Below are 16675 nucleotides of genomic sequence, written 5' to 3'. Positions count from 1 at the left end.
GTAAATTACAGTTAATTAAAGTACTAAACCATGTGATGGTCACAAATGAATTCATATTTTAGAACACCATATACATTTTCTTCTATTTAGTCTAAATTTAGAAAAAGTCTTTCCAGAAAAGAATGTGTTTAATTAATTGAGACACTTATCGAAACAGATTGAAGTTCCCCATATTTGAGTCAACTGTAGTGATGAGCGAATTTTTTTTGGCAGGTATGGATTCACAGCGAATTTCCGCCTTTTGCCATTGACAAACTGTTTCGCGAAACATTCATGAAAATTCGCCATGGAAACATTTGCAGAGCGCCAAAAAAGAGTTGTGGTCACGTCAAAATGGGTGCGGTCACATCAAAATGGGTTGCGGTCACTGCAAAATAGGCGTGGTCGACACGCGCAACAAAAAAAACCACGTACGACAATAAAAGACGCCCTCAACAAATTTGCAAATTTTTCGTCGAAGCAAAACAGGACATATTCGCTCATCACTAGTCAACTGCTCTGAGCAGTAGTGATGGGCGAAACTCTTTGGAAGGCATGGATTCACCAGCAAATTTCCACATTTCGCCATTGGTGGATTTTTTAGCGAAACAGGCGGTAAAATGTGGAAAAATTTGCCACGTGATGAAAACTGTTGCCTGCATTAAAAATAAAAAAATGTTGCACACATCAAAAAGATGATGCAAGTCAAAAAAGTATAAAAAAAATTACGTATGCATTCATTTTTTTTAACGTGCAACTTTTTCACAATTTCGCAACATCTTCGCTGTTAAGTGAATTTTTGCCGCTTTACAAATCTTGTGATAGATTTGTGAATTTTTCGGCGAAGCAAAACAGGACAGATTCACTCATCACTACTGAGCAGTCAAATTCTGTTTTATCCCAAGAAAGACCCTACAGAATTGGAATGTGTCCAAAAAAACCATTGCATTAAAGGACAATGACACTAATTGGAGGTTTGGGGTATTTATGTGTTTGATCACTTCCTATATTTACCTGGCAAAGACTCCTTGTAGATCAAATGCATAGATGTTTTTTCTGTGAGTTCTATCTTTTTTTCCAACCCAATTATAACACAACAATCTACTCTCCTTTTAGAACAAACAGCTAAACCAAACTTGTAAGGACAACTCTTTGAAAACTGTGCTCGCTGCACCGGACCCTTTACTTTAGGGGAGCCATTTCACCATTCATTCTTGTACAATAGCTCACAAGGACACTTGGTTTGGGGTCCAGTATTGGGCTAAGAGTTATTTAGGTAAAGGAGTTGGACAGTCAGTTAGCAGTCAGGTTAATATCACTGAGAGAAGCAAGTTTGGGCATTTTTGGCTATTGCCTTAAGTGAATGAAATTCTACCTTAATCTGTGAAGGGACCTGGTAACTTACCATATAAATCATACTTGCAATCAATAGTTCCCATGCCACAATGACTGTAACAGAAATGATTGAAAATGTTTTAATTAGACATATGTTAATGAAGAAACTATACCAGTCAGAAATAAAATGTCTCTTGTATCTATATTGCAATGAACGTTAATATGTATTTTTCTATAAATAATGTAGATATTGGTTGAACAGTTTCAAAATCGCTTGTCCCCCTGCAACATTATAAAATTAAAGCTTCTGTTCATGTATTACTTCTCTCGTGTCAAAGTAGTCACGAAATTAACTTACCAGCTTTCACAGTTGTTGCAGGATAATACTATTTCTCCTGGGTGATAGTATTTGCCCTTCTGATCATAGCAGCCACACACTTCTACACATGACATGCCAGTTTCTTCAAAGTATGGCTTGTTGTCTGGGCAAGTTGGGTAGCAGCCTTGAGAGATGAGTGGAATGATATTATATTTAAAAAAAAAACTATAAATTACTCACTGAATAAGGAACCAATTAAGAGTTATCAAAAGGGATCACTTTTTACAACACAGTCAAATCATCGATTAATCTTAAATGTAGTTTCAGCGACCTAACAAGGCAGTATAGGGACCCAATGAAGGAATATTTTTGAGCCTATTCTTGAACTTTAAAGCCACACCAATATATATATGTTTTTTTATTCTAATGATATTAGTACATTTACAATACCATTAATGTTTGCTGTACAAATGTATCAATCTGAATGTTTCTGCTGTTCCTGTTAAAGATGGCTCTGTTTCTGCCAAGGTAATGTGCCTATTGTATAGCCATAAACAAATGGACAGGGAAACTGCAATTAATAGATAAGATTTATTTAAGAATGGATATGCACTTGAAGTAAGTGTAGACACAAAGGTTATGCCAGTTGTGGAACAATGCATGTTTTATGTATCAAAATGTCTAATAAACCTTCACTTGTTTCATTATACTGTATATATATATATATGTTTTTAGACAGGCACACCCTATTTAAAATTCAACTTTCTTTATTGTGAGATTTATATATAAATCTTCAAGTCTTTGCATGGGAATGGATTCTATTAGTGCCTGTCGGATTTAGGAATCATTGTGCCCTGCTTGCTTAAAATGATTCGAACTAGCAATTTCAGTTCTTTGAACACAGACACATAGATAGATAGATAGTTAGATAGATAGAAAGATAGATAGATAGATAGATAGATGATAGATGATAGATGATAGATAGATAGATAGTTAGATAGATAGATAGATAGAAAGATAGATAGATGATAGATAGATAGATAGATAGATAGATGATAGATAGATAGATAGATAGATAGATAGATAGATAGATAGATAGATAGATAGTAATACACCCCCAAGGTGACTTATAATATCCTTATATTTTACAATGGGGATGTTATTGAGACTTGTTATGGGGAAAAAAAATCCTTAGTGCAAGCAAATAAAGATAGGAAATAAACTGAAAAAAAAGAAAATATTTAGTTTTACCTTCCACTTTAAATAGTTCAGGTGAACATATCCCAGAAGGATTTTGACAAGTCTTCATACAGTTTGGGCCACATGCCCTATAGTGCCATTCACAATTTCCTTCCCGGTTATAGTAATCGCAGAATACCGCTACAGAGAGAAAAAATGCATCAGTGTTTAACACTCAAGACTGCTTGCTGCTCTCAACAGAGCATGATACCTGATTAATATTAACATTGCCAGAACTGATTATCCTTCATACTGCTGGCTAATGCTAAAGATTTTTAGGTCATTCTTAACATGTAATCCAAATTAATAATTTTAGCACAAAAAAAGTTGAATCACAGAAAAAAAGTTTTTTAAACAACTTTCACTCAATTCTAGGTTATTAATCATTTCAGTCACCTTGTAGTTAAACTAGAGTGTGACAAAATGGCCTTGCAAGCTTTCAAATGCTGAATGTTTACAGAAGAGTTTTTTTTTACTCAATAAATATTGAAAGTTTTGCATTTCAATATTCATCCTTTTTTTATCACAAAAAACTTGAACCACAAAAAAACAAAATATGAACATAGATAAATAGCCTCCATAGGGGCACATTTATTAAAGTGTGAAATTAGATCTCACTGCAGAAAAACTCACCCACTTTCTTTTCATTCCTATTGTCTTGTTAGCAGCATATTTATCATAGTTATATTAACCATTTAATAAATACACTTCTAAAAATTCCATAGGAATGAAAAAATGGGTGAATTTTATTGTGGTGAGCTCTAATTTCACACCTTGTTCTCTAGTCTGTAAAGAGTCTATAATACAGGCTATATAAAGTTTACGGGGCAAATTTATGATTGATCAAGCCCCAAGCTGGCTTTCTCACATAATAAAAAGTTTGGCCAAAGACTTAAGCAGTCATAAATATGCCCCTAAGTAGTTTCCATTACGATGACACTAATTGGAGGTTTGGGGTATTTATGTGTTTGATCACCTTCTATATTTACCTGGCAAAGACTCCTTGTTGATCAAATGCATAGATGTTTTTTTCTGTGAGTCCTATCTTTTCTTCCAACCCAATTATAACACAACAATCTGCTCTCCTTTTAGAACAAACAGCTAAACCAAACTTATAAGGACAACTCTTTGAAAACTGTGCTCACTACTTGCCCCAGACCCTTTATATAGGGGAGCCCTTTTTCCATTCATTCCTCTACAATAGCTCACAAGGACACTTGCCATGGCATTCCAGTATTGGGTGCAGAGCCGCAGACTCATAACAAGGGGGGACTTAGCAGCAAAAAGCACAATTTCTTTAAATGAACGTGCACTCCAAAGTACATATATCAATCAACATAGAAAAAGGAAATGCACTCACAGCACTTAAGCAAAAGTGTAAGGCCAAGGCCTGACAAAGTTCTCAAAAGAAACTGAAACATTGGCATTTCATTCAATTACACGTTTGCTTATCCTGTAAATTATAAAAAGTAAAAAGTTTTAAAAAGAACTCACGGCAAAGATTTGGATTTCTCCACTCAACGCAGACACATTGTGCAAGACATGCTTGTGCATACATAGCTACAGCTGTGCAAAAACAATCACAGTCCCCTCCTTCATTGCAACCACAGGAATCTTTGACACAGGCATCATAGTAGCTGGACGGATCCACCTATGTAAGGAGAACATGAAGTTTACTGGCATTCTCTTCTTATACAAATTTCTCTTCCCTAATCAGGGGGAATGCTTAACATTTAAACAGTCAGTGATTTTAAGACTTGCATCAGTGATCCCCAACCATTGGCTCTTGAGCAACATGTTGCTCCCCAACCCCTTGGATGTTGCTCCCATTGGCCTCAAAGCTGGTGCCCATTTTTAAAATTCCCAGTAAGAGGGTTTTGGTTGCATAAAACCAAGTATAATGCCAAACAGAGCCTTCTATAGGCTGCCAGTCCACATAGGGGCTATTAAATAGACAAGTATAGCTCTTATTGACACCCCCAGGAACCATTTTCATGCTTGTCTTGCTACCCAACACTTTTTACATTAAAATGTGGCTCACGGGTATAAAAGGTTGGGGAGCCCTGACTTACAGTTTATATAGTTTATTGTATTTGCTGTGTGAGCAGCATTTCGATAGGGATAATGCTTAAAATCAGGAGTATGTCCGATAAACTGTAGATATTGAGCAGAATAATAATAATAATTATTGTTATTATTATTAGTCAGTGAAGTAAGGAAAAGGCCATAGCTGAATGCACAACACAAAACAACACCCATTTCCATCACAACGGGCAATGTGTTGCTTGTGCTGTGTAATTCAGCCGGAGACGCCATGGCAGCTCCATTATTATTATATTCAAATTTGTAAATACCATTTATAAAAAGCAATAATAATCTAATCTTAAAGAAATACAGGAGACAATAACTACAAAAACACAACCAATATTTAATGTAATTCTATGAAAGCTTTATCGTTCTATGAATACAAATCTGTATTAATTTCTTTGCAGCTGTACCTGAGCATGGCAGGGCTGGAACACCTCACTTAGGATGATACTGCACTTCCTCTGAGCCCATGTTTTCCTAAATGGGTTCATTTCACAAGGCTCTGGAATAGATGTTATTTCTGGACAAGTTGGGTAGAGTTTCCAGCTATTTCCAAACTCTATTACATCTGCTACTTGAAAGTGGCCTCGTGTGTTAAAATCATTTAATGAGTTTCCATCATAATTGCCACAGAGTCCACAGAGTTTATTCTGTTATAGAAATAAAAAGGGACAGTTAGTTTAGCAATATTTAATATAAATAATTGTTAATTGCATAGGGAATAATGTATCCACTGTTTTAAAATGTGTGAAAATTAGAAGTCGGTTTGGCATTGCATGACCATATTAAGGCATGAGTGCTCTTTATACACTTTATACAGGTCACAGAACTCCAAGGTTACATCTAATGTCCTTATATTATACAGTATAAGGATATCCATGTCTCTTGTATAATATATATATATATATATATATATATATATATAATATTAATAACAATAGTAACTAACATGCTCCCTTCCCACTACCAACATTTAGGCATATGCATGATGGCATTATAAAAAGTAAACACATGAATCCTCCGCAGATGTAAAATGCCTATGTGTAAGGAGGTGAAAAAAATGTGATTGTGAGACTGTGTTGATGATAAGTGTTAATGTTAACCAGTATCTAGTAGAACTAAGTCTAAAGCAACTTGACTTCCTGAGGTTTCTTTAAAATGTTTCACCACTCATCCGAGTGGCTTCTTCATTTCAAGTGACTGGTAGGGAATTCCCTGGCATTTAAACCCTTGAGGGTAGTACAGTCACAGGCATCCAATCACAGTGGTTCTGTTGAACTTATTCAGTTAGGTGTTGGCCGAAACTGACAGGTGTGAGAAAGTATGATCCAGTCACAATGGTACCATGAGTCTCACTGAGGTAGGTTTTAATCTTTCAAAGTACATGACTGGAAGGGTGAATTGTTTTAAAACAGGGTAAGGATGTCAAAGCAGCATTGTAAGTTGCTGAAAAGCGGTGTCGCAGGCCCCCTCCTCTCTTCAGGGATGGTTTTTCCAGTCTGGCATAAATTGCCTCTTTCAAACCTCTTTCAAACCACTTTCAAACCATCCCCCATCTCAGCCCAAAATGTCACATTGCTGTCCTCAAAGGAGTGTCCCTTTTCCTTGAGATGTAGATAGACTGCTGAGGCTTGTCCTGTTAAATATTCTTTCTTCACTAGGTCAATAGGTGTCAGTGAAGTTAGTGAAATAGTTTAGATGTTATTATCACCAGCATAGCTCCCAACTGTCCGTTTTTTCCACACTGTCCCACTATCGTGGGCATGGCCAAAGAATATTTCGCTGTATTACGCGCACAAAAAAGTTTTAACTCTCTTTTTCATTTTCAAACGTTGGGAGGTATGCACCATTCACTACAGGTAGACTTGTATAAAAAGGGCAATATCACCGGGGCTCAGGGTCTTTATGGAAGGGTGCCGAGACTGGACCAGTCGGTGACAGATATGCAGATCAGCAGCAGCAGATTAAAAGCCAGACTAGAATAGGTGAGTGGGCACTAGATGTCTGAGATACATTTAATATATGGTACATTTAACATGGGCTGATATTGCCCCAAGAAGGGGAGTATAAATAGGTAGATAGGGTCCCTGGAGGATAATATAAATTTGCCAGTGGAAAAATCCTGTGCAGAATAGAAAAGAAATGGCATCAGGAGTGTCAGATTGCTGAGGGGACAGGGCTCCCAAGACTGAAGGAAGACTTGGCAACCCAAACTGAGAGATAATTGTGACATATTTTGAATGTAATTGTGGTTATTTATAAGAAATGCATGCTACCTGGTGAATGTATGCCTGTATGCAACCAACCCCCTTAGTGTGTGTGAATAAAATTGCTGATTTGAACAACTGGATGTGCATATGTCAATCTGAATGTGGAACTGTTTCATTGGCCGCCTGCTCTCCAAACATAACCAGTGGGAGCCTGCTCTCCACTGGTAATGAAAATGTAATATGGCAGCCATGAATATAACTTATTACAATGTAACGTATTCTAACATATCCCACATATGATGCCAATTCCCCCCTTAATTAACCCCTTAATATCTATAAATATTTCAAATAAGTTATATGAAGGAAGTTTATTATTTAGTCTCAAATGAATAACTAGGAAAATTAAATGTAGGCAAAAGGAGAAAGGTTGACATCAAATTAAAATTGAAGGTTTCCAAATCAAAATTTTGCAATAAAAGTAAATATTAATTAAGAAAAATTATGTAAATAGGATAGTCAAAGTCAAACTTACTTGAAAAGATGGGGTAACTTTGATTATTATGCTGGTCTTCTTATCCCACGTGAGGACTATTCCATTACTAACTTTAATGATCAAATAGATACTAGAATTTCTAATTTGAAAAGGTGAGTCCAGCTGATCTCCAAAATTGGTCAGCTGCATGTTGCCATCACTTAGAACCAGTCTGAAATCCTTGCAAGGGGTGTGTAAAAAAAAAGAAGTTTAGGATTACATTATGGCTGTAATTATTTTGTAGGTCTACTTTTATAAATTAACAGTGATGATTATATTGTCTGGCTTGACTTGGTCTGGTTAATATATAATACATTTGTGACCAATGACAAAAGAAAATATCTACTGTGAACTTTCAAGAGTTAAATGATATAAAGACTTTTTTTCTTATGCACCAGTAGCAAGAGCATTAAGTAGTGCAAAATCAAGCACTTCAGTGCTCATTTATGCTGCACTTGTGTCCAGGGCACTACAGAAATAAATAAATATTATGCACAAAATATCACTTATAGGGGCCGATTCACTAAAGGTCGATAACGCTTATTGCATGCTTTTTTGTGTTAAAAAGCATGCAATAATTAAGTCCCGATTCATCAAAGTCATTTCGCATGCGTTATTTACCTCGCATTGCGTTAACTAGGGAATAGAAATAATACTAATGTATAATTCACAAACACATATGATGCGTTAAATACGCTAAATATCGCATTAGTCTGTGCAAATATTAACACCTACTTGGGGCAGGCGGTACTTAAAGAATATTGCAGTTCATGAGCTTTTGGCAACACAACATGGACTTTGCAGTGGGATTTTTTCAAGTATGTGTTGGCCCTAGAGTGATGCAGCCTCCAGTTTTCAGGGAAATGGTCATTTTCAGAACAGTAGTTTTCCGAAAGTAATGGTTACGTGCGTAAAATCGTGCACTAATACAGCACACAGAGGGAAATAACGCACACTGCGGGAAATAACGCAAGAAAAACACTCACCGCGAGTTAATTAACGCAAAGAACATCACGTCTTAATTATGACGCCTGACCTTTTAGTGAATCAAGCGTTAAGACGCAAAAAATAAGAAGCGATAAAATTTTTAACGCATGCTATAAATAGCACTTTTAGTTTTAGTGAATCGGCCCCATAGTGTTATATTAATACGAGCAGTCTCAGCAAATGACATTTAGTGGCATATTTATTATGCAGTGTAAAAAACGGCGAGAAAATTCGCCACACATCGCAAGGCTTCACCGTGTAAAAATGGCGTAAAAACGGCGTCAAATTGGCGTAATTGTTTTATGCATTTTTTCTTCCACCGGAACTTATGGAAATAGCGTAATATCCGGCGTTCAGATAGCGATCTTTTCCATTTATTTTACACAGCTTTTTACTCAGTTTTTTCGGCGAATTAGTTTTACACAGCATAATAAATACGCCCCTTAATATCATAAGGCCTAAATGTACTCCCAATCTGTTACCGCTCCTAAATCAAACGTAATCATAATATAAACATTGCGCTATAACAGTAAAATATGTCCAGCAGCACCAGCAAAACGTTGATCCACTCGTCCACTCAAATTCAGTACATTATTAACCTCAACCAAGGCATAATAATAATCAATAACCACACTGAACATAGAATCTTGTGTCAGCATATTTCATGTGGGCCCACTGAGGTGCCTGCTGGTGCTTCCTAGCTGGTAGGTTCAATGTGCACATTAGGAGGCAACAAGAGGAAGGAGAGTGGATTACTTCTCTCTGGCCCCCTCACTGCAAGCAGCACCATATTAAGGGGAAGCACAAGGCTTTATGCTCCATTCGGTGCTGCAATCTGTAAATGACCCCTATAATATACACTGAATGAAAATGCAGGGATCTGCTTTCCAGAAACCCATTATCCAGCAAGCTATGAATTATGGGAGGCCATCTCCTCTAGAATCAATTTTGAGCAAATGATTATTTTTCAAAATTTTTCCAATTATTTTCTTTTACTCAGTACAGGTATCAGACCTTTTATCTGGAAACCCGTTATCCAGAAAGCTCCGAATTACGGAAAGCCCGTCTCCCATAGACTCCATTTTAATCAAATAATTCAGATTTTTAAAACTGATTTCCTTTTTCTATGTAGAAGTAAAACAGTACCTTGTAGTTGATCCCAACAAAGATATAAATAATCCTTATTGGACGCAAAACAATCCTATGGGGTTTAATTAATGTTTTATTGATTTTTTAGTAGACTTAAGGTATTAAGATCCAAATTACGGAAAGACCCCTTATCCGGAATACCCTTGGTCCCAAGCATTCTGGATAATGGGTCCTATACCTGTATTAATAAAACAGTATTTTGTAACTAAGCTGAAGGAATCTATACTGGCGGCAAAATTATCCTACTGAGTTTATTTAATGTTTAAATCATTTTTGGCAGACTTAAGGTATATGAATTTATATTATAGAAAAAAAGCCTTTTCCAGAAAACCCCAGGTCCAAGGTGTTCTGGATAATAAATGTATATCATCATTATCACATTTAAATGGCAGTCTACATTATATCTATTTTATATTTGCTATCAGATTCACTCAGTCTGGGTAATTAGTGAGGACATTGCCCTTAGAAGTGTCCGGTACTCTAGCTAGGAGGGTTTGTTGGGTTGAGGTGACGTTGGAGCACAACCCCACAAGATTCATATTAATACCTTGGGTTGCTTTTTACTTCATTGCTAAAGGTCAGGCTTAAAAACTTACATTTATCAAAACAGTAATTGACTTGGAGCAAGTTGTGCCACTTGTACCACATTTGGTATTCTCAGACATGATTCTGAATGTTCCATTTAGTACATTATACCCACAGTAGTCCTAGAAAGAGGGATACAAATAATAAAAACAAAACATGTCATTTTTCTTTTTTTATTGTTTTTATTATATGTTAATTGTAACTAATTCTTGCTGTTATTTAAGCGTGACCAAAATGTAGACTACACACATGTAAAGGCTGGGCTAATGTACAGGTATCCAGATTAGGGATTCATTACTGAATCCTAAGTGAAAGGTTCGGCTGAAAACCAAGCTAAATCCAAAATGTTATTTGCATCATTAAATATAAAAAAAAAAAATCTGCAAACAACAATTGTTAATTGTATTATTTTTTTAAAAATAAGTCACATGACAATATGGTTTCTAATTCATTTAGGCCCACCATTGATTTGGATTCTACCACATCCAGAACTGAGCTCTGGATTTGGAGCATTTCTGGTTTATATTCTGTAGAAACTGCAAAAAGTTTAGCAGAAATAGAAGTGTTGGTGTTATGATATCAGAGTTCACTGTTATACACTGGCTGGTTCCCAGTTAGTCTCCAGTGTTAGTTGTTGTGCGTTTTAAGTATATTGTTTTTTGATAAATGAACAAACCTTAGAAACCCCACTCCTGCATGACCTCTTTTGCTATTTTTATTGCTGTAATGTTTAAATGGGACCTGTCACCCAAAGATACATGTAGTAATATGGATGGGGACTATGCATACATACCTGCAATTATGATATTAATATCATGAAATGTACATAGTGTAAAAGATATCTTTGTAGAGTGAGTCAATGAGTCGGTCAAATGTTAATTAGGTTGCTTCTGTTGGGAATGCTTTGAAAAGCCTTTGTGAGGGTTACCTTGGTATTTATTATCCCTAACTGATATGGTCATAGGTGGGTGATTAACACCAAGGTATCCCAGGAAGCTATCAGCAGGGTCTTTCGCATTTTAAAGTAAACTGGTTGTTCAGCTGTTTATGGTAAAACAGCATCCTTATTGAAATTACCTGATTAACACAACAAGATTATGATACCTAATTATCTTGTCAGAACAAATCCCCACTTTGGTCAGTGAGATTCTAAGGGCGAAGACACACAGGGCATTTAGCGCAGTGAAAATGCGCAAACGATTAGTCGCGGCGCCGCCCATTGTTCACTATCTGCGAAAAGCTGCCATGATTAGTCACCGCGACTGGCTTAATTAAAAGTTGCAACGACTAATCACCCCATGTGTCTTCACCCTAACAGTATAATTTGTGAAGCCCTCACACAAACAAAGAGAGGGAGTGTGCAAATATTATATGAAAAGTCAGGGAGAAGTCTTCTGAAGGTTATTCCCTATGCGATATATCCTGAGGGCATGTTTTGAAAGACCTAAATCGTTTCTGGAAAAGAACCGTGGTTGTCTCCATTTACCTGTGGTTAATAGTAAATCTATATGTATATATATATATATATATATATATATATATCTACAATATACAACAATTAAAAATGTATATTAAAAATATCCTTTTCAATTTAAAAATGAAACCCAAGTTCCTTTTTTTATTAGCACATCCATACCCATTATAAAGGCATTAAATAATCCCAACTGTCAATCATATATAATAACTTTCACTTTCCATTCAGCAGTCACTTTCACCCTCCCTCCTCACCATCTAATTGTGTATTGCAAATGTATGTGTTGTGCCATTGGCGTTTTTTTTTTCTCGAAGTGGGTGCAAAAATTTACCACACCAAAAAATTTGCCACTCGACAATGTTTTTGGCACGTGCCAAATTTGCCACATTTGCCTAAATTTCAACTGGACAGATTCACTAAACAGTATATTTTATCATAATTAAATATGAAAATAAGTTTTTTCAGTAATGCTGTTGATATGCATAAATGTTATTACCTGTACCAGAGTATATTGACACTGTCCATTGTATCTGTATTGTTTTTGATCAAATGTTATATAGTTTCCTTCTCCATACACTGTGCATTCTGCCATAATGTCATTATTCTCACAGTCCCATTTCTGGTTATTACATGTACTGTTGGTATAGCAAAAAAGAAATTTAGCAAAATAAATGTGATTAAACCTGTACTACTGTAAATTACAATCCTACACGTGTCCACTTTATTATTAAATGCGAGAAAATTGTCCCAGATTTTGTGGGAGGCATCATATTACAGTATGTTACAATCCAATATTACTTACTGTAATTATCAGTTTTTCATGTATTGTATTGGTAACAAAATCACATGATTCTATGCAGGTAGAAATGACTGTCAAAATCTTGTTGGGGTTTTTTAATGACCCCATTATCATAGTATAGTAGCTTTTTGGTACAGGTATGGGACCTATTATCCAGAATGCTCGGGACCTGGGGTTTTATGGATAAGGGATCTTCTAAAAATCATTTAAATGTTGAATAAACCCAATAGGCTTGTTTTGCCTCCATTAAGGATTAATTATATCTTAGTTGGAATCAAGTACAGGTACTGTTTTATTATTACAGGGAAAAAGGAAATCATTTTTAAAAATTAGAATTATTTGCTTATAATGGAGTCAGCGGAAGATGGCCTTTCCGTAATTTGGAACTTTCTGGATAACAGGTTTCCAGATAAGGGATCCCATACCTGTACTGCCTTAGTTCTAAGGAAAACTCCTGGTTACATACATCTGAACATTTGTATTGACACTTTTTAGGGCCAATTCATTTTCCAGTAGCCCGGAAAAGCGAGCCTGGGACAGGTAGAGCGGCACGAGGCCATGACAGTGGGGGTGAATAGGAACCCAGGAAGTTAGTGGATTGGATGATGGGAGTTGTAGTGCAGAAAGAGCAAGTGGGAGGAGAGAGAGGCAGCATAAATAAAAGAGACAGGAAGAAAGGGGGATCACTACCTCGTGGCAGCTGAAGAGTGAGGACAGCGTTCCCGCCCGCCCGCCCTAGAGTAAGGGACTTTGGGGGTAGGCGATAATGGGGTAACGGTTAGTAGTCGCAGCTGTAGGCGTGGTGGGGCTGCCCTAGGGGGAGCCAAAAAGGGGATAAATAGATGAAGGTACAGGTGTTTTTCTGGAGCGGCAGGCCTGGGGGCTAGGCTTTGGGGGGAAAACAGGCATAGTAGGCACAGGAGGTAGGGAAGTTTGGATGCGGAGGCCTAGTCACAGGCTTAAAAGGGTCCTGCAAATGTTTAAGGTTAATTTAAGGTTACTTAATGGTAACAATTGTAATGCAGCCTTCAGCGGCTAAATGTTAAGTTTATGTAATTGGTGAAAAGTGTATTGTAAGTAAACATTGATTACAGTTCTGTGATGTTATTTAATAAAATAAGCTGCGGCCTTTCCACCCAAAGAAATGTAAGTCTGTGTTTGGTGTTGCGGGCTAAGTGGAAAAGGGGGGTTAAAGGGAAGGGGACCGCTATTGCAACCTCCCCATGTCATGTTGCCGGTATCATTATTATCACATACCACATAGAACAGCCAATTCTGGTACTCTGTTTGTGATCATATATGATATCATTGTGAATGCAAGTACATGTGTCACTGGTAACACAACCTCCTTTGCCATCAGCCAACATGTCTGTAGGGCAAACGCATCCTGAGATACAATCAGTGCTGTACTGTGAAAAGGAAAATAATCAAACATATTATTCCTATGAACAAGGGAATTACAAGAATCTAAACCATCAAAAGAACAATATACAAAAAAATAATTACTATATTCATATTTTGCATGTCTGAATATTAACATAAATAAATATATTTATATATTCTATCTATCTAAAATATAAAGAGTGATTTATTTAGTGGTAACTAGTGATGGGTGAAATGTTTCGCCAGGCATGCCATACATTCGCCAGGCGGCGAATTTCCGCATTTCGCCATTGGCGGATTGTTTCGCGAAACGGATGAAAAAATTTGCCGCAGAAAAATTCGCCGCACGTCCAAAAATTGACGCACGACGAAATAATAGCCGTGGATGACAAAAGAATAGCCGTGCAACGAAATAAAAGTCGCAGGCGACAATTTTTTCATTTTCGCCGTTTCACGGATCTTTATAAAGATTTGCAAATTTTTCAGCGAAGCGGAATGGAACAGATTCGCTCATCACTAGTGGTTACCCGCTCACTCTTTATATTTTACTGTAAGCCCTGTTAAAGGAGAAGGAAAAGTAAAAACTAAGTAAGCTTTATCAGAAAGGTCTATGTAAATACAGCCATAAGCACTCACAGAAATGCTGCTCTGAGTCCTCTATCAAAAGAAACTCAGGATTTCTTGGTTCCTTTTTTCTAAACATGTTCTTAGGTATCTGGCTTCCTCTCTCAGAAAAATCCTTCATTTTTCTCTCCCCTCTCCTGCTCCCCCCTCCCATAAGAATTCATAACACTCACCCCCTTCCCTTAGAAATATGTGATCTGAGCTACCAGGCTAGATTGCAAGCAGGAAGCTACTTAAAATGGCAGCTGCTGTCTTAAAGAAATGGAGGGAGCTTCTTGGGTTCTTTACTCAGGTATGGTAATGCTTTCTGCAGAATTAATATAGTGTTCTAGGTGGTACTAATGTGGGGAATCTATTAGCAGTAAAGTGATTCCCAGGAACTTAGTAACCTACAGAAAAAAGACTTAAGAAACAGTAACACAAACAAATGAAAGTGTTTTAAAGTAATTAAAATATAAAATATTGTTGCTGTGCATTGGTAAAACTGGTGTGTTGGCTACAGAAATGCTACTGTATATAAATAAGTGGCTATGTAGCTATGGGGGCAGTCATTCAAACTAGAAAAAAGGAGAAAAGTTAAATAGCAGATAACAGATAAGCTCTGTAGAATATAATGGGGTTTTATCTGTTATGTGCTAAGTAACCTGTGCCCTTTCTCCTTATAATGGCTGCCTGCATGGTTACACACAGCAGCTTTGTTTATATAAACTATAATAGCCTTTCTGAAGCAAACACACCAGTTGTAACAGTGCAGGGCAACAGTGCATTATACTGTAATTACTGTTATACATATTTTGGTGTTACCGTTCCTTTAATCAGAGGTGACTAATCTCAACATGTACCATCACCCTTAGGAACTTAGTTGCACTGTATATAAACAATACTCACACAGGGCACATCCTGGTTTTGGCAGCTCTTCAAACACTCAATCCCAGTAGCTCCTTCAGGTACCACAGAGCAATTAAAATAGGTCATAGGAGATGTGCAATCTGCAATATTATATTAGAATTAGATATTATAGACACATGCATATAGATGTAAATACTCTAGGTCTCTAAAGTAGATAATCAAACAAACTTATTACATATTAAAGAGAAGTTGCTAATAAGAATGCTGCATATCAGGTAGTTCTGCCGTTGCCTTACATAAAGGGATTATTGGGTAATTTTGTACATGCCTTCTCTCTCCTGCTTCATTTGCACATGTTTGACTGGCAAGATTTGGCCAATTGGATCAATGAAATGCAAATGAAGCAGGAGAGGGAAGGCATGTCCTGTAACCAGTTCAGTGCCATCTTTCTGTTTGGGTAGAATGCAAGCTGGAGTTGGCAATCCCTTCCAAAGAGACAGGAGAGAGCAGAGGAGAGGCAGTTTTAGCAGTGCTGATCCTGGTCTGATCAAAACATTAAAATAATAAAGATAAATTACAAAAATGTTTATTTTCTGCCAGGGGTTCTTCAAATTTGAGCTATTGTCTGAAGGTGAATATCCCCTTTAATAAAGAATATGGAGCCATATTTAAAGAGATCAGGAGGACTACGCAACAATCTTTAAGCCTGACAATGCCCCTTAAATGCATTCATTGTGGTATATATTCATAAGGTTTTTGAAATATTGGGGTTATTTAATTCCTTACCTTTTGTTTCCTGCTCAGCTTCACACTCCAGCTTTCCATTAATGCAAGTACTTAAAAAAACAGATGAAGAATAACAATTACAATTATTAGCTGACAAATACATGTGTAGGGACCCCAAGATTTGGGCCCCTTAGAATGGGTTCCCTTTTAGACAGGCAAACCAGTGGGTGACCTTGTGGGATATGGACACCTAAGGGTGGTCCTAACTATGTGTGTACTATAACTATTCTTTCCAGGTCAAAAGAGAGTTTCCTCTGTAATTCAGCAGTAATCACCACTAGGTGGTGGTGTTCTGCAATATAAAACGGGATGACTTCCTGGGACCTCACCTCTTTCA

General features: G+C 36.8%; 1 protein-coding gene across 1 annotated transcript in view; it reads right to left on the bottom strand.

The window, feature by feature from the left end:
* Positions 1-1668: 1668 nt before the first annotated feature.
* The window catches only part of LOC101730747 (mucin-5AC), a 46406-nt gene continuing 31399 nt past the window's right edge, over positions 1669-16675 (bottom strand). Inside the window, exons 14-23 of the mRNA XM_031901312.1 lie at positions 16339-16388; positions 15592-15692; positions 13954-14105; positions 12394-12532; positions 10435-10545; positions 7703-7882; positions 5371-5610; positions 4367-4523; positions 2885-3013; positions 1669-1817 (exon numbers count right to left, since the gene is read on the bottom strand). Of these exons, the coding sequence (XP_031757172.1) occupies positions 1669-1817; positions 2885-3013; positions 4367-4523; positions 5371-5610; positions 7703-7882; positions 10435-10545; positions 12394-12532; positions 13954-14105; positions 15592-15692; positions 16339-16388 (1408 nt within the window). The remainder of the gene's footprint in view (positions 1818-2884; positions 3014-4366; positions 4524-5370; positions 5611-7702; positions 7883-10434; positions 10546-12393; positions 12533-13953; positions 14106-15591; positions 15693-16338; positions 16389-16675) is intronic.

The sequence above is a fragment of the Xenopus tropicalis genome, chromosome 4, assembly GCF_000004195.4.
Source record: "Xenopus tropicalis strain Nigerian chromosome 4, UCB_Xtro_10.0, whole genome shotgun sequence".
NCBI classification, from domain to species: domain Eukaryota; kingdom Metazoa; phylum Chordata; class Amphibia; order Anura; family Pipidae; genus Xenopus; species Xenopus tropicalis.
This window is presented reverse-complemented; position numbering and strand designations above follow the sequence as displayed.